Below are 25097 nucleotides of genomic sequence, written 5' to 3' on the forward strand. Positions count from 1 at the left end.
TCAAGAACTGTGTTTCGAGTTTGATCAATGTATCTAGAAGTTCCAAGAATTTGATTAGTGTGGTTGTCAATCATGGGTAGAATTGGTGACTATTACACGTGTGTAAAGTGACTTAAACCAGCCTATGACGGCCGTAAGCCCTGTAAATGCCCAGACTTCCATATTCTTCTTCATCTATGTATGTAGAGATGTCAGAAAGCTACATAAGGTCGCGTTACTTAATTTACATTTTTTTTCAAATAAGCTTTTTGTTTACTTTTTGGGCTATCGAGTAGCCAAGAGATCGCATTCGGCCTCGGGCCGCAAGTTCACTACCCCTAATCTAGTTAGTCTATTGTATAAAAGTGCTTAAGAGAGTAGAACCAATTTTTTAAATCTCACATTAGTCAGAATTTTTATTTGCACCAATTACAAAAACTAACGACAGATTCCTTTATCGAATAAAACACAAATATCGGGTTTTCATTAGGTATTTATAATTTATAATTTATGAGGCGAATGTAATTGGAAAAAGGAGCAGAGGAAGGTCGAGAAAAACATGGCACGATCAGGTATGCCAAATACTTGAAAGTGGTCAGGTTAGGAGTCGTAATAATCGGCGGGTATGTATGAGGAAATGCATGAACGTGGAAGAGGGGAAGAATGTTAGCAAAGACAGAGTGGTGTGGTGTTCTATTCTCTATGTCTACCCCTTCGGGGAAGCGGCGTGATGGTTAGTTAGTTATTAATTGTAATTTAATAGTTAGTTATTTATAATTTACCGCCTTTTTCAATAGTTTTACCGTTTTATGATCTTGACCTTTGTATAAATTTATTAGGCAGTTCTTTATCAGGGTTTACCGACGTCTGCATCTACCACGTACGAAAGAGAGCTTGAACTAATTTGACCATGTATGGTCCACGGTTGGCGGTACTCGTTGACCTTATAAGGATTCTGAAACGAGAGAACCAGACAACGATCAGTTACAACGTTGAATTCATCGCCTCGTCTACACAGATATACAGACCATCGACAAGTAGTAGTAACGACAGTCTGTAATGATAATTTGTCAATGACAGAGGCAATGTAATGTAATCTTTTATAAGAAATTTGAGTGAGATACGCGATGATAATTCTTCTTACATTTTCATTTTCTTTTTAGTTTACATCGATTAATCTGTCATACCATTATTTTTCCTTCTTTTAATTTTCTTTCTACGCGTATATCGCTCACTCCTTTCAAGAACGTCATAAATCAAAAATCGTCAATTTTCAGTTGTGCATGTTTTCGGAATGCCCTCAAAATGTACTATATCCCAGCAAAAGAAGCATATTTTTAACTTAATATTTACCCGCTAGAGGGCAGAAAGTGTTGTTTTTGAATTTTGAAGAAAAGGTATTGCTTAATTATTTTTTTAAATATACTAAATATTTTTCAAATGGAGAAAAAACCTTCAGGTTAACCTAAAAAGATCTGTTGCACAATAAAAAATTCAATAAGTGGCTTGATATTTATTTTTGATCCATTGTATTATATTTTTAAACTTTAAAAACGTTCTCCTGAAAAATCAAGTTTTTTGATTTATGACGTTCTTGAAAGGAGTGAGCGATATGTCAAAGCTACCAGCTTAGAACGAGCTTCTTCGATTATATGAATGTATTTTATAATGTAAATGAGGACGTTATGTAAAAATACGTATTTTTTAGGACAAGTCTTTGTTAATAAATGAATTAATATTCTGTTTTGAATATTGAAAGCATTAACTATGTGGATCATATTGATATATTATTTCAAGAAATAAAAATACTTTGTGTTTTGATCCACTCACATTTTTATTAAGCAACTAGTTTCGGCAACAACCTGTTGCCCTCTTCGGGGTTTATTTATATTCGATAATTGAGATTATATCGATCATACTTTTGGCATTTTCGTGCTAAGCCATGACCATATGAGCAATAATCAGTAAACAGAGTATTTTTTCGATAGCATTTACCAAAATTTCATATCGTACTTAAAATGTAGATAAAAGTGATTTATTTATATGAATTATACTGGATCATACAAGTTAAATTCAAGTACTATCCGGTTCTAGCAATTAATTGTGATGATGATCCTACAAGACAGATCCTACAATATCCAGTTTTTTAATCCATTTTATATCAATTTAAACTAAAAACCGCCTCCGTAGTGTAATGGTCAGCACGCTCGGCTACCGTTCTGGAGGTCCCGGGTTCGATTCCCAAGGGGGGTAAAATAAATATAAGTGATTTTTTCACTGTAATATTTATTCAATATTTCCATGGACTGGTACCTGAAGCGGAGGGCTGATCACCTTTCCTTCATGTGTAAAAAAAACGATCAAGATAACACTGCGTTTATATGACACAGTGCCCTATGCACCATTTGGGTGCGGAAAAGGGTTTTATTTTTTATTATTATTAATTTATTTTATTTACGACTCAATGTCGGTATTCCAGGTGTATATGGGAGGGTTTTTTTTACCATACAATATCATAGCAATTTTTTTTCCTGGACCATATTCAATCAATAAAAATGATTTAATTATTAAAATACATCGAAGAGGCATCACATACCACATACCACATGAAAAATGATCGACAGGTGGTGGATTCGTATGATAATAATTTCGTTTCGTTCAAAATCAGTCGTAATACGTAATTTCACCCGATGGTTGCCAGAGACGAGATATCTCGGCAAATGGCGGAGTGCCCGTATGGCCAGAGACGAGATATCTCGTCAGTACTTTTGATGACGTATTACTCCGCAGTTTTAACTCATATTGACAATCTGTCAAAAACGGAACATACATTGCCATCAGTTGAAGTTGTCACAAAATATTTTATAAAGTTTTTAAATACTTTTAAGTGATTTATCGGTATCACTTTCAGCTGACAGTTGACAGATGTCATTAGGGCTACCACTCAAACCACTTGAAATATTGATTATTTTAATCGATTGTTTTGAACGCCAGGGGTTTTTATTTTGCTCAATTTTTTTTGTGTTTTTCTTATTATTTTAAAATATTCCATTGATAAATAATAGTTGTGTGTTAATATTAAATTTAATAAAAACTTGCGTGTGCGACTTAGTGTGACAACCCTGAAAATTTGAAACTGGTTTAACTTCAAGAATAAAACTCTAACAATCGATGCGGGATATAATATTTGGTAAGTAAATTATAATTCAATAAAAACAACAACAAAAAAAAATCTTTAGACAACTTTTTTTTTTCAAAAAAATAATTGGCCTGTTGAGCACTGCCGCGTAATTTATTTGCGGCTATGAAAAGGTTAAGAACACAACTTTGCTATTGTTTAAGTAGACGATTTGCATAAAATGGACGCCGCGTCACATCCGGTGGCGCCATATTGTGCATCCGCCTACTTAACTGATAAACGCATATTGATTACAATACGTCACAATACAGGATGGACCTAATCTCTCAGCACCGGAAGTGAGAGCGTTTTATCGGATGTAAAAATAGGTAAGGATGCCAACATGGGAATGCTGCAAGAATGATTAAAACAATATGCTGTAAATTGATGAAAGTAATCGACCGCGGAGTATAGTGTGATGAATGATTGAGATAAGCCAAAAAGTTCAATTATAACCATCGAAGTATTTAAAAACATATCTATCCTTTTCTACTCCCACCACATCTGACATCGAGCTGTTTTCAATTTGTAATGAGCAAAATTTAGAAAGAAAAAACGCACGCATTCCACATTGGAAGAGGAGAAGAATGTTTGCAAAGACAGAGTAGTGTGGCGTTCTATTCTATACACTACAGTGACTGCATACATACGCATTAGAGACCATGGCTCTGACAAAAAGAAATGCGGAGAAGTTCAAATGCACACAGCGATCCATGTTTGGTTTATACCTATGAGATAAAACATGAAATGAAGAAATTAGGAGCAGAACCAGAATGGCGGATATCATGGGTAGCGTAGCGAGACTAATGTGGCGATGGGCAGGACATGATCCCTAAATTTTGAAGATGGATACCTTGGGAGAATAAAAAAGGGGTCGGAAGACTCAAAAAGATGGTCCGACGTTAAAGCCGCTGTGGGGGGTAAAACTTGGCTGCAAGCAGCAACAGACCAAAAAAAATGGAAGGACACAGAAGAGGCCTATATCTACCAGTAGAGGACAGAGGGCTAAAGAAGAAGAAACTGTCCGGATTAGTAATGTTCAAGTATGAGTGACGCTATGAGCGCTTGTGCACTACACGGATTTTTACTGTCCGGTTTTTTTTTACGGTCCGGTGTAGCATGAAAAAAGTTGGATGATTGACTTGAGCACTTGTCCGTCTTTCTCCGGACTGGTGCTCGATCAGGGTGCGCGTGAACTCGATCTCGCTTAACTGTCAAACTTCGTAGTAGTTCTGCCGGACAGTAAAATTCTATGTAGTGACAAGCGCTGTATAAATGAGTGTATAAAACAGTAAATTTCATTATTACATTCAGAATATTTTCAAGGAAATTTCTTTGGCATCGTTCCAATGCAAGTGCTCCAAGTGGACCCGAAAGCGAAAGGATTCCACGGTTCCGAGAAACTATGCCTCATCGTTTGAAATCCGACACTCGTGTGAGGTTCAAGAAACAACGACGCTAATCTGAATGCTTAACAAAATGTTCAAGTTTTTGCAGATTTTAACGTAGTAAAATTGAAGTGACTGTAATTTAGCTCGTTCCAGTTATAAGTCAGTTTTTGTAGTATACATACATCTGTGGTATAGCTCTTGTAGACTACCATCTACCAGTACCATGTAATAGGTTCATGCAATTGACGCTGTCGATTTTGCAATATTCGGAATTTATCCATTCATATTTATTTAAGTTCTTAAGCTTCTTGTACAGAATACAAGTACATGAAGTAATACCTTCTATCCATCCAAAAAAACAGTAATAGTAAAAAAGCAATAGTGGTCTAGGTACCTTATACTGCCGTTTAAAACTAGTGGTCTCTTAGTGCTTGCACATATAAGTGAAAAATAAAAATAAAACACTGTACTAAGGAATTTCAGTAAGAACGCTAAAACAATTACAAAGTTGTATATTTACGACACTGTAAAATGAAAACAAGGGAGACAAAGGGAGTAGGATCAGGTATAAGGGGTTGATGGGGCAGAAGGAGAGGATCACAGAAAATAATGATATGATGACAGTAAAGGTACTTACATTGTGCCTATTGAAACTTGTCGCCCGACTCGGGCTTGTTGCTTCCGGCGTGCGAATTGACAAAGTCCCATTTCGTTTCATGAAACCCTTCAACCAATAATTTGTTGCTGTATTATTATCATTCCAATTATTGGGATAAGGGATTTGATTTTTAAAAGCATATTCAAATGCTAACTTCTTTGCATCAGTAGTCGATAGGCCAAGAGATATTTTGCTACGTGTACTTATGTATGCTGCAAGCTCCTTTTCCTGATCGACAGGAAATATTTGGCGAGGTTTGTTGTTACCCACTAAGTTAGCTGTGGTTGGACCATTCTGTTGACGTTTTATGTAACGATGTAACGTCATAAAATTTACTTTATATACTTCGGCAGCTCTTCGAATAGATAATTTTTTTTCTGCTACTTCTTTAGCTGCTCTTTTGTAGTTCTCCTCGGAAATTTCACCCCTATTGGTCTTTTTTATATATGTCCGTACCATTGTTATATAAATTCTAGAAAAATAATAATAAATGGTTTAATATTTTTATATAAATATGCCATTTGAAGTAAAAGGGAAATGTTGTGGGGCTAGTTGTTACAGTACCAACTTGCCCCCACATTGTTGTAACAACTAGCCCCTTTGACCTAAAATAAAAACTTATTGTTATAACATCAAAACACGGAAAGTGTTATTATTTCGATATATTATCTTAATGTGAGCAGTTTTACTAATTTACTTACCGCTTATAGTTGGAATACAATTAAACTTCAAAATCAATCAACGAAAGTTACTTTTAGATACGAAATACACTATATTCGGTTTTATTTGAATTACGCACGACCGGCAAGAGCGACATTCCGTCGAGCACTGCAGACGCGATACCTAGACATGCTGTGCGACACGTACGCCACAGTACCTCACTAGGGGGAGTTATTTAGAATGTAACAACTTGCCCCCGTAACAACTAGCCCCCCCTTCCGCTTATAAAAATATATTGTAATGTTTATTAAGGCGTTTATTGAAGGTAACAGAGAAGCTGCTTTTTTCGCCCAGCGAGGCAATTCATTCTATAGTCTGGTCGCTTGGAGTTGAAGGTGAAGAAAACAACTGATAGCAGTTCTTATATATATGGGAAAATATATATAGAAGGAAGGTTTTAAAGTAGAGAAAAGGAAAATAACGGTAATGGCTACGGCACTAACGAATGCATATCCTAATCATGTTAGCTTGCGTAACGTGTGGATTCTTATTTGAACTCGTCTTTTAAGGACACTAGGTACTGTAGACACATGAAAATAAATGACATTCTCAATGAACTGTTCTATTTTGAAATGGTCTACTATTTAACAACCAACCCCGGTTTGTGCAAATAAAATTTATTTTTATTACCTGGCTTGTTACTGAGGCACGTTTAGCCTCAATATATAATATTGCCATTAAAGCGATATTCGCGACTCGCCTCTTTCACTTTTGGTCACGAACAGCAATTTGCACAAAACTTCATACTTATCCCTTTCGAGGACGCGCTAGGGGAGGCGGGGGGAGGGGGTCGGGTCACACTGACGCAGATAGAACACGTCTGGAGAGGAGAAGAGAAGGAGGTGCTCCCGAGATGATTGGACCGCCAATTAATGTACGTGGGCACGTACCAAATTTAAGGGTGACTTCAAATGACACGTTTCTTCTTTTGTACGATTCTTTTGAAAGTTTTAGCATTAAGAAAGAAAGAAGCAAAGACTCAATTTATATACAGTACAAAGGTCCGGGTATTCGGCATAATATGAATATTTTACAATATTTCGAGTGTGTTAATAGGTTTAATTCCACAAAGAGGTCACTATTAAGATTTTTACAAGAAAAGAATTAGTTATTGAATAACATGCCTTGTCACAAATTCGCTTGCTTATTAGTTTAAATTCAGTGTGAAGTTCTTGATAAAATAATATCAATTTACATCATTGAAACCCAAAGTATCACTTTTGTGGATCTTCTCTCTTTACCCCTTTACCTTTTAAATCCTTACTTGATACTATACCCTATGTTTTTCTTGTCATTATAAATTTAAAATATCATAAATATACGATATTTCGTCGTTGAATCATTCATACCGAAACTTTAAAATATATACGTAACACATGTTTTAAGAAATATATTAAATTTTGTATTTGAAGAGTAACCTTTGTAAAAGCACGTAAAAGTAATCAGCGTTCTCTGGACGTTACGAACTTCCCTTTAATCTGAAAATGTTTAGAATACAAATAGGAAGCTCCTGATTGGGTCATGCCTTAGTCTAATCCTTTGGGATTTCATTTATATCTGAAGAAAATTGCATTTAATAATGAAATCCCTTCGCAATCAATCCGAATTCAGAATACCAGTCCACTTGATTTTTACTATCCGAATCCACAAATCCTGTTTCAATATTTGCCTCGTTTTGAAAACTTTGGAAAAAACTACAAAAAATAATAGCCTATCCTCACCCCCGTAACTACCTAACCCAACCTGCCCTATCTACCCTCATTCAGTTAAAAATATAAAATTATAGTTCTCAATATTTTTGATGGCGAGTGCCTAGAACTTTTCACTCGAGAATTACATGAAATTATAGTAACTTTTATCATAAAGAGCAAACCTTCTCACAATTAGGAATAGGCTATAAAACTTATATAATGAAATTGGAGCCTAAGAAGGAGCATGGTAAGCATACGCCGTAGCTAGATATCAGAATCACTTGAACGTAATTTCCTAAAAACCCTCCCACCCAAATATAATGAAAGAAGAAAAAGTATACATAATTGTTTTATGTTTCATTCTTGCAATGAGGAAGATAATTCTGCCTCATTGCAAGAATGCTGGAATACTTTTGATATGCGAAAAGCTAGGTCTCCCCTTCCTTCGCTAAGTTCGAAAGGTCGAACTTAGCGAAACTGAATGACAAATGGAACTAAAAGAAAATTACACGAAAACTAATGTTTGGTGGCTGGTCGCGCGATCATTCATCGCTGTCACTTTCACATTAATGTGTCGCCTCGGGAGAATCTGGCGCCATTCCAGCGCCAAGTTATTCGGATGAATGGGCACTTTAAACTTGGAGAAGGAGGATTATTGCCCGGCGATAACTGATGAGGCAAATTGCTCTGTCAAGTTGGAGACCTAACCGATTCTTTACCGACTGTTCCTTGAGACTCCGGGAAGTAAACAAATAAATATTCCGAATCTAAGAGTCAAGGGCCGATGATTGACTTACAAAGAGAAAGGACGAAAAATAAGAAGCATTTTACTTGCAATTACAAGACATGTAATAATTCTTTAAAGTTGTGAGATATGTAAGAAAGAAAGAGAAGTTCTGAATGAGAGTGACAGAACGACGTACGTAAGTGGACTTGCCACCAGATGCGCTCTTCTCATTTCTTCAATCTTTACTTTTTTTAAGATTATTTTCATCGTTTTGTTTCGCATCACTGTGTTTACATTTAAGTCTTAAAATTATTTTTGTTATTCATACAATATTGCTATTCTCTTCCTTTTTTTGTATGGTGCCTTATATGATTCCTCCATTTCATTTCCCTTGTACCAATGATGTCCCTCACTATAAATTCCTTCAATTAAGTCATGCGGAAGCTAAACTAACAGTGCACAACGGAGTCCTGGTATCAACCCAAATTGATGGAAATGAAGCATGGAGTTGTCAAAAGAAGGATGAAAGTAGACTGCATTCAGCGATCACTCAAACGCATTCGTATCGGTAAAACGATATATGATTAGATGTAGGATTAGATGTATTATTACATGTAGGTTTTTATATCTTTGCATGTATAAAATAAATCATACATTCTACATAAGTAACGTTAGTAAAAATATCTTATTTATTTGGATTTTTTCACCACAAGCATCCTAACTGGCGGCAGGTTTACGAATGGTGATAGTGTCAGAGAATTTTCTTTATTTCCAGAAGAAAACCAATTTCTGACTCTATCAAATCGGAATGCTAAATTGTTACCAGGATAAATACAATTCACTGATGAGATCATCCGGAATTCTTCATGAGATTCGCCAAAAACATTGTAATTGGATTAGTTGAATATTTTAGAAATCTTGGCTTCGTTTATGAAAATTCGCAGTCATTTAAAAATCACAATTCTCCCAGAAATAACTTTAATAACTCACATAAATATTTTTTGAGATTTTATTGCAAATTCCGGTATTGTCAAACGGATAAAACATGTAAAACATTTAAAATGGTTACCAGCGAGTAGTCATATTTTTTTGCATTTATGCAATTAATAATTTCTAGTATAAACATTTTTTTTGAAGAAACAGTTGCAATAAACAATGATTCAGCTAATCGAACATCGGAATCAATCACCCTTTATTTGACCACTTTTTTTTGTTTTGTTCAATGGTTATATTTTCATTGATTCAGCAGTCGCTTTGTGGTAGTATCGATCCATTTTTAATTTAAATTTCGCTTGGTAAATACCACCGTTTCTTAAAATCTATTGTGACACATCGCTCACTCCTTTCAAGAACGTCATAAATCAAAAATCGTCAATTTTTAGTTGTGCATGTTTTCGGAATGCCCAGAAAATGTACTATATCCCAGCAAAAGAGGCATATTTTTAACTTTATATTTATCCGCTACAGGGCAGAAAGTGTTGTTTTTGCATTTTGAAGAAAAGGTATTATTTAATATTTTTTTTAAATATATTAAATATTTTTTGAATGTACAAAAAACCTTCAGGTTTTACCTAAAAAGATCTGTTGCATATGAAAAAGTTAAATAAGTGGCTTGATATTTATTTTTAACACATTGTATTATATTTTTAAACATTAAAAACGTTCTCCTGAAAAATTAAGTTTTTTGATTTATGACGTTCTTGAAAGGAGTGAGCGACTGTTTCAATGTATTCCCGCATCGTTTTTAAACACCACATGTCTGTATGAACATATGAGTATATATATACATTTACAAACGTACGGTGTTTGAAAATGATGCGAACGAAGGTTCGTATGAAACAATACTTTTTCTAGCCATCATATTATCCCTTCATTGACGATCAAGTCAACACTGCATCGATCCAACGCGGTGCCCTATGCACGATCGAGATTGAATAAAGCAACAAGAAAACTGATTGGTAAAGTTTTATATATTAGTTTTGAGGCAACCACTGAAATACTTAATTATATAGAATATCTTTGGAGTCGTAACAATCGGCGGGTATGTATGCGGAGATGCATGAACGTGGAAGAGGCGAAGAATGTTTGCAAGGACAGAGTGGTGTGGCGCTCTATTCTCTCTGCCTACCCCGGCGGGGAAGCGGCGTGTTGGTTAGTTAGTTTTTTTTTTTTTTTTTTAATCTTTGTTTAAAAAGAATATCTAACATAAAATGTAGAATATCTTTGTTTTTACTTTTTCTTCTTTTTACAGGCCCTCAGGATCTGTCTGTCGCTCTTGGGATGTTGACTGCCAGCTATCTCTCCACCTTTTAGGAGGTTTGTTTTTACATTATAAGTAATTTATGTCTCAATTTCGACGACAGATAAAAGTTAATCGCGCTTAATTTTTCATAAGTTGGCAAGGGTTTGGCAACGCCTGCCAACATAATCTGGATCTTCCGGGAAACGCGTGTACATTTCTTTATGACTAAAGCACCCGCTTCCGCGAAGGTATCGATTCGGGAAAATGATTTTAATCTGTAGAATTCCGGAAAATTCACAACATTTACTGTAAATTTATATATAATCAAGCATGCGATAATTTTGTTTTTCACATAATTTAATCACAGTCCTTGTATAGTAGTATTTTACGATAATGGCGCTATATAAATTATCCAAATTTATTATTATCATTGTATATAAATATTGTATAAGTATGTTTTGTATATGCATATTTACAGTGAAACTTCGGTATACGTCCTTAATCTGTTCTAGATCACGAGACTTATACCAAATGGGACGTATACCAAACGTATTTTTCCCATAAGAAATAAAGGAAAATGAATAATCCGTTCCCACGAATTTGTTTTTTTTGGCTTATTATACATTGAGATGATTGTATAAAATAATTTAAACTCTGCTTACTACTAAAATATATAAATGTGGAATTTAGATTAAAACAATGATAAATTTAAACAAACAAGTTTAACTATACATATAACTAAATAAAGATAACATAAAGTCTTTATCGTTTCATGTCATACGCGCTCTAGCGACAGACATGGCCTTTCACAATTCGCTCACTCCTTTCAACAACGTCATAAATCAAAAATCATTAATTTTCAGTTGTGCATGTTTTCGGAATGCCCAGAAAATGTACTATATCCCAGCAAAAGAGGCCTATTTTTAACTTAATATTTACCCGCTACAGGGCAGAAAGTGTTGTTTTTGCATTTTGAATAAAAGGTATTGTTTCATATATTTTTTTTCAATATAATAAATATTTTTCAAATGGAGAAAAAACTTTCAGGTTTTACCTAAAAATATCTGTTGCACAGTGAAAAGTTCAAAAGTGGCTTGATATTTATTTTTTATAAATTGTATTATATTTTTAAACTTTAAAAACGTTCTCTTGAAAAATCACGTTTTTTTATTTATGACGTTCTTGAAAGGAGTGAGCGAATTGAGTGCAACATAAATAAAAAAAAGAACTTAGATGAAACAAATGAACATTTAACCTCATTTGCAGCATCTTTATCAGCACTGGCTCCCTCTCCCTTCCTCACAACACTATGAATACCAGACCTCTTCTTAAAATTATCAAACCAACCATGGCTGGCTTTAAACACTTCACTATCCTGGCTCGTTCCTGTCTTGTCTTTTAAAAGGTCGGCATGTATCATTTTTGCCTTTTCACAAACAGTTGCCTCCGAGACGCTATCGCCAGCACAGTGCTTTTCTGATATCCAAAGCAAAAGCAATTTTTCAACATGCTCTAATGTCTCTGATCTTTGTTTAGTAATCGATTTCACCCCCTTCGCTACATTAGCCGATTTGATAACGTCTTTCTTTTTCACAATCGTAGAAATCGTCGATCTGGGCATATGGTATGCTGCAGCCAAGTCCCGGATACGTATGCCACTTTCATACTTATCAACAATCTCTTTTTTCACCTCTATGGTGATCCTAACCATTTTCCTCGTTGCTTGGCTCCTATTAATAATTTTCTTAGAACTCATGGTTAAAGAACTTGATAAAAATTTAAGGGAAAATTTCAAAATCACGTAAAATTCACAGTTAACGCGCGAGTCGTTCACTGTAGGGTAGCGATCGCGATACTGACACACATGAGTATGGCGCGGTGTTGTGACTCATTTTAACTAACAAGTTCTTGCACGGACGCAAGTCGTATTCCAAACGAAGGTCGTATATCGAGCAAAATGTTTCGCGTCCTAACATGACGTACACCAAGTTGGACTTTTTGCAAAGCAGACGTATACCGAGGTACCAACATACACATATTCATGGATGTGTATAATTTTAAATACAAGATATATTTTTTAATCAGAGTTGAGTTCCAGGTTATTGAATGTAAGAGTATAATAAATTTGATGCATATAACATTATTCACATCATTATTGTGTCCAAATACTTGTCCACAAATCTAGGTTTTCTCCACTTAGGAGTTAATATATTCTTTAAAATAACGTTAAGTTGAATGAACCCAGATTTGTTAACAAGTATTTGGACACACTCAAAATGTTGTGAATAAAAATAAATTGTCAAAATATAAGCTACGTAAAAGATTGAAAATCATGTTTTCATGCGTTTCCCAGTATGCAAAAATAATCTGGGGTTGGAATCGAACATTGATAGACATGGAAAATGACAGTTAACAGCTGATGGCATCAGCTGACTAGATTATCAGGACGGAGTTGCGTTTGTAAGAATTTCGTTATGTTAAAAGTCCTAAAACGCCATTAAAAGGGTTTACGTTTTTCACTATTTTTCGTTTTATTAAATTATACAAAGGATACTTGAATTGTACAAAGTTTCTTCGAATGAATAATCTTTGAAATAATAAATTATTTTATTGTTATGTAAAATGTTAATTATATTTAAATAAAAAAAAAATGATGCTTAGAATAAACAAATAAAACATGACGTCTGTAAAATAACTCTCCTTTGGCAGACGCTGTTAATGTCACGTAATAATAATAAAATACAAACACTAATGTAAAAAGTAAAAAGATTACAATATTATATCACACAGTGCGCTGTGTGTGTTTGTACACATGATGTGTTTTATTGTTATCCTTCTATAGTACACACACACACATACATACACATGTACACTCACATAAAGGAAACAGAAATACAGCGCGTCATCAGCCTTGAACTCGACGGGCTTATTGGCGGGGAAATAAAATATATCGGCCATGTTGGCTCCGCAGTGCGCGCGCGCGGGACGCGGCAAAAATCGAATGTGCCAGAAATTCACACGTAGGTATGTACAAAACTCAGGCATGAAACGTGGAACGCTCTTTCCATTCATGTGAACATAAATATTTATGAATTTAGACTCGATATGTACCTGCCCACTTACCAAAAAGTACCTACCTTTTAAGTTTCGAGCGATAAGCATCTTCTTTCTTTTCCCCTATTCTCGCCCGGTCGATGCTTAGGGCTCTGCATCGAATCGACTCGATGTTAATTTAAATAATGACATGAACGATACAAATGTCTAAACTGATGAGCTCAGCGGGAAAGGAATTACTGCTTTGTAGGAAAGAAAATAGAAGATAGGAAAAGTAGAATGATATTAATGGCTAGGTCACTCAGGGCTACATACCCGTACTCGTACTAGATTTTGTAACTTGGACTTAAAAAATTCTGGAGGTATGATGTGAGAATATCAACTCGCTGGCGATCGCCGGTGTTGCCACATATCCAGCCCTCATCTGTGTTCCACAAGCGGTTTTAGGATGAAAATGCAAAAGTCGTTATAAATCAAGGTCTAAAAGTCTAAAAGTAAAGTTATTTACGTATCTAAAGTGCATAGTTGCGTTCGTATGTGATCATTCATTAAAACTAATATCTCGCATTTATCATGATCTGTTGAAAAGTTCGTGAAGTTTGTTTGATATCCATATTCGTAAGTTTTAGTGTGCATTGAGCTTGTCCGGCTAGCCGATAGATGGCTATGATGACTGAGATTTTAAAAGAAACAAAAATACGTAACCACACAATTTTCAAAATATCATTTTTAATTTTTAAAATGAATTATTTGAAAAGGTTTTATTTAATATTCATTTAATCCACATTTAAAAAAAAAAGTAATTTAAATATCTATAACGAAATAATACAATAACCTGTATATAAAAAAAATCGTGTTGTATTTTACTTACAACAAATATATTTAAAAAGAAAACAAAAAAGGGTGCAAGTCGATGCCTCCTGTGAGGATTGAACTCACGACCCCTGGTTTACGAGACCAGTGCTCTACCACTGAGCTAAAGAGGCGGATGACACGTCGGGCGAAAATGCTGTATTTAAATCCAAAGCTTCAACAATATGGATCTTCATTCTAGCAGTGGCGGACAAAATACATTTTTTTTTAAATTAGATGACTGTATTCAAATATAAAAATATATTTGAATATGAAATAATATAAAGATTTACATAACAAAAAATTGTTTTTATTTTTAAATTTTAAAAAGAATTTTTGTAAAAACGTAACTATGTAGGTGTATATGTACAGAGTTTAAACCTATGTGCTATATCTATATGCTTCCTGGGCTGAAGTCCTTCCCGGTAGAGCATTGTAAGTGCCAGTTTTAGTAGAATCCTTTTGAATGAGTTGTTTCGGGAAAAAACGCAACGAAAATATTGTCAAAAATAACTGATTTTAGGCGTTCTTTACGCGTGAAATTTCTTTAATTTTTAGTAAAAATAAAAACTGTGTTTTATGATGAACACAAATATATCATCAGGTGAGTCTCAGCGGCTTGTGTTTGAAAATTGCGGAAGTTAGGAATCGAAACTAGCATGAGCTCAGAGTCTGTGACAGTAACCACAGAACTACAACCAGACCCATTTTACAAAATACATTTTATACCATTTTATATTTTATGGTCAAAGACCAAAACATGGATGGTCCTAAGTTTGACAAGTAGCTAGTCTATCCTCTTTTTTAAAATTCTGAATGTAAAATAAGTACTCTTTTTTTAAATCTCAAATTATTTCTTATTTTACTTCCTTCCTTATGCTTTAAAAGCATCTTTGTCTTAGCGTTCGGTGACAATGTAAAAAATATTTACTCCTCTGTTTGATTTGCCATCATTGGTTAAAATCAACCTTCCACTAAAGTGAGTGGTAAGGAGAATAATAATTTTGTAAAATTTATATAAAGCCATTTTCGTAAAATACTACCTCAAGGGTTCGTAAAATACAGATGTGGATTATGATATGAAAATGATAATGATAGATAAAAAATGCATTAAAGAAAAATGTTGTCAATTTGCTGAGTCTGAAGGTGAAAAGTGGAGCCGCCATATTATTATGCCTTCTTCTCGGTCTTCTTGGCCTCCAGCATGGCCAAGATGTTGGGCAAGACCCCTCCCTGAGCGATGGTCACGTTGAAGAGCACCTTGTTGAGCTCCCGTCATTGTGGATGTCAACTGCAGATGACGGGGGGTGATGCTGGTCTTCTTGTTGTGGGGTGAACTCCCTCCTACTATTTTCAATCTACATATCCATGACCTTCTTTGGCTAACACCCTTAGTGCATGCTAGTCTTCAGGCCAACTAATAACGCATGTGTTATATATATTTGTAGGCTAAGCGTATAAATATGTAGTGCTAAGGTAGTGGAGTACAATGATATTTGCATGCTAGTGTTGCAAAATTCTGACAGAGAGATAGGTATGTTTTGAAATTGGTAGAATAAAATCTCGGTGAGTTGTTATATACTAAAATAACTTTTGATAAAAAAATATTTTTGTATTATGATTTGATTATACCATATATCGGAAAAGAAGTTTTAAAAATCACACATAATATGAAATGTTATGTATTGTACCTAAATTACTAGTCTTTTATTAAGTAGGTACTTCAATAGGATGTTGAATTTACAAATAAGCCCTTTTTCTCCTTGAGCACCTACCTATTACCGATTCATTCATCCATTTGAACATATGTCCTCGAGGAAAGAGAAGGAGATTTTCATTATGATTGGAGCATAATACAGTATCCCCCAATTTCGTGAAGCAAAATATTCAAGGTTATCTGATTGTTTTATAAAATTGAACAAATGCTAATTTTTTTCCTTGCCCCATTTTAAGTCTGGCCCATTTAAGGTGCACACCTTTCAGCTTACAAACAATAAAACAATATGAAGGGTGTTTTACTTATTTATTAAACAATATACCTATTTTACATGTCGAGGCTAAAGAAAATATAAAATATTGAATAAATTATATTGTAACATGGATAGCGCGCTGTCCAAATATGAAAAAAAAGAGCAGCGTTGACCAGCTTCATTTTATCTATAACTTGTAATCTTGGATTGTGTGCATGATAGATATTGATCTGAAAAAACATTTTTTGGGGTAAATTTTACAAGGTAAAAAATTAGATTTTTTAATTAATGTATTGGGAAAAAGATATAAAAGAGAAATAAGGTAATACATAAATAGTATAGAAATAAATAACTAAATCATTCACAAAAAAAATTTGGATGAAGTATTTCACAGGTTTTTTTTTTTAATTTATCAAATTTGAATGTTTTTCAAACTTCAGGCAAGTGGTTAAATTGCATGTTTGCAATAAAGACCTCACTCTCAAAATGTATTTGTATGTTGATATTTTAATTATGTGCTCTTATTTTGTCTTGAAATATTGAAAATCGGTATGTAGCTGCGAGTTAACTTTAAAAATATTCGATTAGCCTCCGTAACCATCCGCCTCCGTAGTGTAATGGTCAGGATGCTCGGCTACCGTACTTGAGATCTTGGGTTCGATTCCCTGCGGGGGTCAAATAAATATAAGTGATTTTACTACTCTAATATTTATTCAATATTACCCTGGACTGGTACCTGAAGCGGAGGGCTGATCACCTTCCTTCATGTAGTTATGATCAAGATAACACTGCGTTTATATGATGCATCAGGTGCGGATGAGGGTTTGAAGAAGTATTTGAGCGTTATTATTATCATATTATCAATATATTATGAGAAAGTACTGTTTTATGATTGTCAAATTAAGTATTTATAAAATCAAAGAATATCTTATAAACATTTTGTGATGCTGCAAAGCTGATCAAGTCAAAAATAAAACAAACATTTTATTAATTTTAAATTATTGGTCTATGTTCAGAAAATGATGATTTTATTTTATTAGAATTTGTGAAACGAACGAGAATTATAAAATAGTTATAATTTTTTTTTAATTCGTCTGGTTGTGGTCCCGTGGTTAGTGTCATGGACTTTTGAGTTTCTGGGTTCGAACCCAGTCTACCACAATTTGATACCTATTTTAATAATGAGCCGTTTACCGAAGACCACAACTTATTCTGCGAGTAGACTCGTGAATAAAATAGACATAATACAGAAATGTATTTTAAAGTATCACGAATTTAATTCTAGTTTGCGATTTCACATTTAGTTTTCAAATCCATTTACATATTGTATTAAAAGTCGTTTTTAGGCTTATATAAAAAATTGGGGGCTCCAATTTTGTTTTTGGTGTTTTATCAAGTTGAACACAAGTGATAAAAAAATATTTATATGTTTACCATTCTCTAAATTAGGCAATTTTGTACCAATCACTTCTGCTATAATGTTTTCACTGTCAGTTCCACAAATGTGATATATTTTCTTGTATACATTTAGATTTTGTTTGTACGTTTCTATTTCATTCTGAAATTAAGCAATAATACATCAGAACAGAACATGTAACAGAATTATGAAAAACGCTAAGGAAATGTCCATGAGATTTTTTAACATAGATTTAAAAAAACAGAACAAGCGCTAATGTATTTATTTACAAACCTATGTAACTAACTAACTAACTAACCACCACGCCGCTTCCTCGCAGGGGTAGGCACAGAGAATCAAACGCCACACGACTCTGTCTTTGCAATCATTCTTCGCCTGTTCCACATTCATGCATCTCCTCATCCATACCCGACGATTATTACGACTCCTGACCTGGCTGCTTTCAGGTATTTGACATACCTGACTGTGTCAAGTTTTCCTCCACCTTCCTCTGCTTCTTTTTCCAACTGCAAACCTATGTAATTTCTTTTAATTATGACATATTGGTAACTTAATTGACAACTATATAATGACAAGGTACTCAGTCATTGCCTTATATATTTTTTGCAGTTGTCTTAGCTAATAATGAACCGGTAGATTAAAATGTCAAAAAATGGTTAAAATATCACTGTGGCTAATGCAACACCACTTATCTTGCATCTACACTTGAGCAGAAAAAAAGTTCAAGGTACTACAATATCTAAAGGACATGAGTGAAAAATCTATAGAAAAAAACATTAGGTTACTCTTAACTATTTACCCTTCAGACCCTATCACATTTTCTTCTTTTTCTACTAACCCTTATCCGCACCCAATGGTATATAGGGCACTGCATCGTATTGGTGCAGTGTTATCTTGATCGTTACTTACATGAAGGCAAGGTGATCACTCCTGCACTTCAGAAACCAGTGCAGGGTGATATTAAATAAATATTATTGTGTAAAATCACTAATATTTATTTTCATCCCTCCCTAGGAATTAAACCCGGGACCTCCAGCATGGTAGCCTAACGTGCTAACATCACACAACGGAGGCGGACTACCACATTTTAGCAGTGTACAACTTACACAGGCTGATATGAGTACGGGTATGCTATCCCGAGTACTTTAGCCATTTCACCTCAAATTCCTTTCCCATATAACTTTCAACATGCAACTTTCTTCACCCCGAGCTACTTCACTCATATCATTTATTTTCCACTTCTACATACAATCGCAGAGCTGATAACTTTGCCTTTGTGTAATTGTTACATCGCCCTGTGCACCATTTAATGTTGATAAGGTTAGAAAATACATGAATCTGGAATGCGGTAGTGGTCATCCTTTTTTTGGACCTGCATTAATTTGATGCTGTACCCTATGTACCACTTGTGCAGATGGGGCCAATAAAGAAAAACAATAACGTCTCACCCTAGAATATAGAGGTTGTTTTTATATGATTTATTCAACTAGGTACTTAAAATGAGAACATATTTTTAAATTTTATTTATCAGTATAAAAAAGATAAGAGTGGAATATTTACAAAACAAACTTTCAACATAAAAGTGCATTTTTACTACATATATTCATAGCCTCTACGAACTTTATAATTCCGGAGTTAAAGACAAGATAAAATATGACAATAATTCATGTACCATGTCCCACCGCATTCCCGGATCTGATACAGAAGCATCTAGACTTCCTGACAGACCCTCTCTTACAAACCATTTTTTAAAATGTTGTTTTATGAACTAAGTTGCGAAAATTATAGAAAATGTGAAACAAAATTGTATCCCGATTTTACTGCGAATTTATATTTAATAACTTGCAATGTCCCTATCATTGTAAATCTAAATAAATACAAATTTGTAAAACCACCACCGAATTTTCTAGAATTGCCCCTGTGTAGGCAGTGAAAGAGATTAGTAGTTAGTTCAGTTATAGCTTATTCATGTACCTTCAATAAATTCACATGCAAATTTTCATTATTATTGTTTTGAATGTAAGACACTGGTGTTTGAGTCGATTTATTTATTTTAGGTCGCCAGATCCTAGCTTTACGACTGTCACATTTAAAAACTTTTGGAGATGTTTTAATTGTTGGCGGCAAGTTTGAAGAAATTTTCGAACCTTCATATTTTTCTTTGTACAGGCGAATTCGCTGATTTATTTTATAATTTAAATTACTCTCTTCATTTACTTTTACATTCGAGATTTTTCTTCTTTGTAACATTGGATTATGTTTATTTCCTTGCACTTTGTTCAAAGAAACGTCATGTAATGGCTCTATTAAAACTTCTGGAAGCTCAGCAAATTTCCGCCTTTTAGAACTGGAAAGATTTACGTTTCTGGGATGTTTTACGATAAAAGTATCGCAGGTTTTTGAACTATTAATTTCTAACACACCACACACACTAAAATATTTGTCTTTTAAATTTCTTTTTGATTTATCCATTTTTCCATAAAATAAATAACTATTTTTTTAAAGATTAAAACGCATCTGTCTATCGATGAAAGGCCCAGATTACTATGCAAAGATTACAAAGCTAACTAATTGAAATTATATACATTTATATACGATGGCCTAGTTGGGCCTAGTTTAATCTTGTTTTGAACTATAATTTTTGACAGTTACTAAAACTTTTTTTTAGGCTGTTAAGTATTATGTAAAGGTAGGTACCTACATATAATAAAAAAACACCATTTTTGTTTGAAAATAAATTGTGAATTTGTATAAAAATAATATTGGTCAAAATAACATCAAAAGCCATCAGACTACAATAAATAAGAAAGTGATTCTTTTTTCTGACTGTAATTTTTATCTTCTGTGTCCAATAGTGCACAAAGTACTACGTAAAAACGATCTCATGAAGCTGAATATGATCAATTCTGAATATATCAGTGGCAATATTGAACTATATACAGTATAAATACTAAATTATAAATATTGAAATGCAATATTTATTTAATATTTGAAATACAAATTAATGAAAAAATATTTTGCATTTATTTTGAACTAAAGTTTTGTTTCGTATATACCACTATTTAAAAAAGTGTTTTTTTACCAAGTAAAACGTTAAAAAAATGGATAGATATTCCCACCAAGTCTCTGCAGAATCAATTAATGAAATTTAATTTAATCCGAGGATATATCTGGGTTCTCTAGCAAAGAAGCCCAACATTTTAGTCTTCAGAGAACTATGGAAGTGGTAATCTTTATAGTTATTCAAAAAAATATAATGCCAAAGTTACTTTCAGGGGGATTACCACCTGAAAGTTGGAATTATCCAATATATACTTTTTCTTCTTCTTCAAACCCTTATCTGCACCCAGTGGTGCATAGAGCACTGTGTCATATTAATGTAGTGTTATCTTGATCGTTAACACATGAAGAAAAGGTGATCAGCCCTTCCCTTCAGGTACCAGTACAGAGTAATATTGAATAAATATTAGAGTGAAAAATAACTTTCATTAACTCGGGACCTCCAGTACCCGAGCGTGTTGACCATTACACTACTGAGGCGGACAGTATATACATAAAATTGAAACAAAAAGTACTTCATTATTACCAGTTTTCTAAGTAAATATATTTATTTTGTTCTAAGATAAAAGTAAATAAGGTTCTGTTAAATTAAAAATAAAGACATAATTCACCTCTAGCTTATTACCTTTTATATATTTAAATTATATTCCTAAAGATTTTTTACAGTATGCTAGCGATGTATTTGTTTCATATTGTTAAAATGTTATGCATATTTATTACACCATTATCTGAGAGCCCTAAATAATTCCAACCAAATATATTTATTTGATCTACTGTATATGTAAAAAAATAATGTTAATATAAATTACAATTCGTAGGAAAAATTAAAATTTCGCATGAATAGCATTTTTGCATAGTTAAAATGTAACTTTGTTTTAAAATCACAATAAATATTTTATTATAACTTAATTATAATGCCTACCGGTTTCCAAGCTAACCGCTTCTTTATCAAGACTGATTAATTAACAGTATTAATCAGTCTTGATAAAGAAGCGGTTTTCTTCGAAACCGGTAGACATTATAATTAAGTTATAATAAAATATTTAAAGTGATTTTAAAACAGAGTTACATTTTAATTATAAAATGGAAAATCACAAAGTTAGTGCTTCAAATATAAATTATAGCATGTTTCCACTTTTGCTCGGGCCACTTTTTATTTTTTACATTTAGTTCTAAGTAAATAAAGAAAACAAGTTTAAAATGTTAGAATTTTATTTTATTCTAGTTACTTTTTCAACAAAATATAATAGTAAAGAAAAAAACTAAACTAAAACAAGTGGGACATGTGCGTTGAGGTCAGATTGACCAGCTGCTATATTCTATTACCCATTTAGAACAAATAGCGCGAGTGTTTATGTAATTTCATGCATAGTTATTGAATTCGTGACTTTTGAAGATTTGAAATATGAATTATTATTCCTTTCCTCCTAACTCTAATAATTTACTATTTAATATTTTTTTTCCATCTTGGAACCACAGTTCGGTCATTGCGTTTACTTGATTTTGCACAGAGTGTATCAAGTCTTCGGATATTCCCTTTTTATCCCTGATTTCTTTCATATAATGCAAATTGATTTTCTTCACAATATCACGGTGTTTGTGATGTATAATAGTAGCATTTTTAATTAAATGCTCTCGATGCTCCTTGGTAACCTTTGGTACAGGAAGAAACACCGTGGTTCCATCTTGCTGCGGATTTAGATTTAAGCCAGAATCTTGAATAGCTTTCAGAATGTCGGGTATCGCTTGTGGGAAAGATGTCATGTTCAAGATAATTGTTTTGGGATTTTTTCTGACAATTTGTGCCAACTCTTGAAGTTCGTAGTCTTTGCCTTCGAAGGGGACCTTAAGCGACTCGATCGTGCCGGTGGAAGAACGCAAAGACAGGTTTTTGGCAAAATCTTCTTTTAATCGTTCCGTTACCTCATCAAATTTGGATTTGAGTTGTTGATAGTCTATAACGGAAGATATAAGGCTAGGACTAATTGAAACAGAGCCAGGTTTTTTGCCCTTTTCTTTGCCTTTATCCTTACTCTTGGCGTAGAATCTGACGAAGTCCTTGCTTAAGTAATTCTGATCATGAACTTTTATAGCTACCACGGTCGATCCACTAGAAATAATTCTTTTAAAGAAAGAACTTGCATGAAATGATTGGGTACTACAAGATAAGTTCCGCGAAAATTGCAACGGAATTCTCATTATTAATCTTGGAAACGTATTCATATTTATATGATATCAAAACATTTAAAACTTATTAACCTAAAAACGGGGCCGACAGATTGACAACTGGTTTGTGTGTTTACATGCGAAGCAAAACGACTTTTCCTAACGGGATGCTATAGCTAAAATATAAATATCCCCGCATAAATACCTACTCACCGAGACAATAAAATAGTACCTACTAAGGAAAAATAATAATCTCTGCAAATCGGTTTCTACTTGCGCAGCTTCATCTATGTTTTTTTGAAAATGTCACATTTGGTCCGATTCGGGAGGCTAATTTTAAAATCAAATAAATTATTAAATGTAGATTGCTCGTTTACTTCTACAACAACTAATAGTAATTTATATAAATTTATATCCTTATCTAGTGGCAGATGTTTTTCGGGTGAGTTATAAGTTAGCTTTTCTATTTTAGGTTATTAAGTGGATTATAATGTTTTTAATTGATTTTGTTTTAGATTGCGTTCAAAATTATAAACCGTTCGACCAGTCTGTTAATGAGAGGAGATGCCAGGCGAGACGGAGCATTTTGGTACAGGTCAATTCCGAGTTGTCCTTCCCAGAACTGTATTCGTATTGCTCTCAATTCGGGAACATAATGGGAGTCTATCACTATGCCCTACGTTGTGGAACTCAGGTTGATAAAATATATTTTCAGTATACGTTGCAGTAACATGAAAGTTTGCGGGGATTTATTTAATATTTATTTGTTTTTCAGCACTTCATGCTAGTTGAATTTGAGACTGAAAAAGATGCGTCAAATTTAAGTTTATCCTGTTGTTTTTCCGAAGAGTTAGATGTGATTCCCGTGAAATCTTCTTTCCTCTGGTTCCGTTCAGCCAAGAACCAAAATTCCCGACGAAAAATTACAGACATACTAAATATTAAATCATTTCCTGAAGACTTGACATTAAATGTGAAGAATGGTTGTAATATTCCGAGTGAAAACGAAGTCATGGATAAAATTTTGAAATCGGCGAATTTGACGGAGCAAATAGAAACCTTGTATGGAATGACAAGATTAGACGACATCGGTACTAGGCTAAGATACGTGGTAGCTCGACAGGTAAGAACTAATATTATATCTACAACATTTTGAGTGTGTCCAAATACTTCACAAAATCTGGATTATCTATTGTCTATTGGTGAGATGAAAAAGCTTCTTTTCATCTCACCAATAGATGTCTCTAGTGAAGTTCTAGTGATTCAAGAACAATGTTTCAAAATTGGTTCATGTATATAGAACTTCCCAGAATTTGAGTAGTGTGGTTATCAATAATGGGTAGAATTGATGAATGTTACACGTGTGTAAGTGATCACGTAAACCAGCCTATGACGGTCATCAGCCCCGTAAATGCCCAGACTTTCATATTCTTCTTCATCTTTGATGAGATGTAAAAAAATAATAATATTTTATCATTCATTTCCCCTTATCTTCACTTAACTATATGAAAATTTTCATTTATTCATTCGGCAGTCACTTTGTGGTAAAATCTATCCCTTTTAATTTAAGTTTTACTTAGTAAATACAACTATTTCTTAAAATCTATTGTGACGCGTGTTTTGATGCATTAATATGAAAAGTCATAAACTGCAACATTTGGAAATAATAGATATTCATAAAAAAACCTATAATTCAGAATATTACAATGACTAAAGCCTCCTCCCTATTGTCTTTGTTCCCATTGATAAGAAAAAAATAGTTAAATAAATGAATAAAAATTAGAAATAGATCCTACCGCCTCTTTATCCTTCAAAGTCCCAAGGAACTCTAAAATTAAGAATTAACTTAACATACGGTCTTTGAAAATGATGCAGAATGTATCGAAACACGTGTCACAGTAGATTTTAAGAAATAGTGGTATTTACTAAGTATATCAATGAAATTAAAAACACATTTCTTCACAAAATTCTTTACATAACACAATTTCCATT

The 25097-nt window shown here is 33.6% G+C and overlaps 2 protein-coding genes, 1 long non-coding RNA gene and 1 other non-coding gene across 6 annotated transcripts in view; 1 reads left to right on the forward strand and 3 right to left on the reverse strand.

The window, feature by feature from the left end:
- Positions 1–25097, forward strand: part of MTPAP (mitochondrial poly(A) polymerase) — a 190205-nt gene that overhangs the window by 156691 nt on the left and 8417 nt on the right. Inside the window, exons 3-5 of one of the 3 annotated variants that reach the window (XM_088265093.1) lie at positions 10596–10660; positions 23621–23799; positions 23881–24228. In XM_088265093.1, the coding sequence (XP_088121219.1) occupies positions 10596–10660; positions 23621–23799; positions 23881–24228 (592 nt within the window). Of the gene's footprint in view, positions 1–10595; positions 10661–20484; positions 20569–23382; positions 23548–23620; positions 23800–23880; positions 24229–25097 lie in introns of those variants that run through there. The other 2 variants (XM_088265095.1, XM_088265094.1) reach the window with 2 other exon arrangements.
- Positions 14555–14626, reverse strand: TRNAT-CGU (transfer RNA threonine (anticodon CGU)). The gene has a single exon. It is a non-coding gene; the product is annotated as a tRNA-Thr (tRNA).
- On the reverse strand, positions 17199–20486 carry LOC148306393 (uncharacterized). The gene is made up of 3 exons (XR_015838008.1): positions 19854–20486; positions 17897–18020; positions 17199–17417 (listed from the first exon to the last, which is right to left on the reverse strand). It is a non-coding gene; the product is annotated as an uncharacterized LOC148306393 (long non-coding RNA).
- Positions 22126–23254, reverse strand: mRRF1 (mitochondrial ribosome recycling factor 1). The gene has a single exon (XM_088265060.1). It carries the CDS (start codon positions 23160–23162, stop codon positions 22353–22355), a length of 810 nt encoding a protein of 269 aa, XP_088121186.1. The 5' UTR covers positions 23163–23254; the 3' UTR covers positions 22126–22352.

Source organism: Brachycentrus maculatus, unplaced genomic scaffold (genome assembly GCF_059751285.1).
Source record: "Brachycentrus maculatus isolate JH-2025_06_01 unplaced genomic scaffold, ASM5975128v1 h1tg000242l, whole genome shotgun sequence".
In the NCBI taxonomy this organism is placed as follows: domain Eukaryota; kingdom Metazoa; phylum Arthropoda; class Insecta; order Trichoptera; family Brachycentridae; genus Brachycentrus; species Brachycentrus maculatus.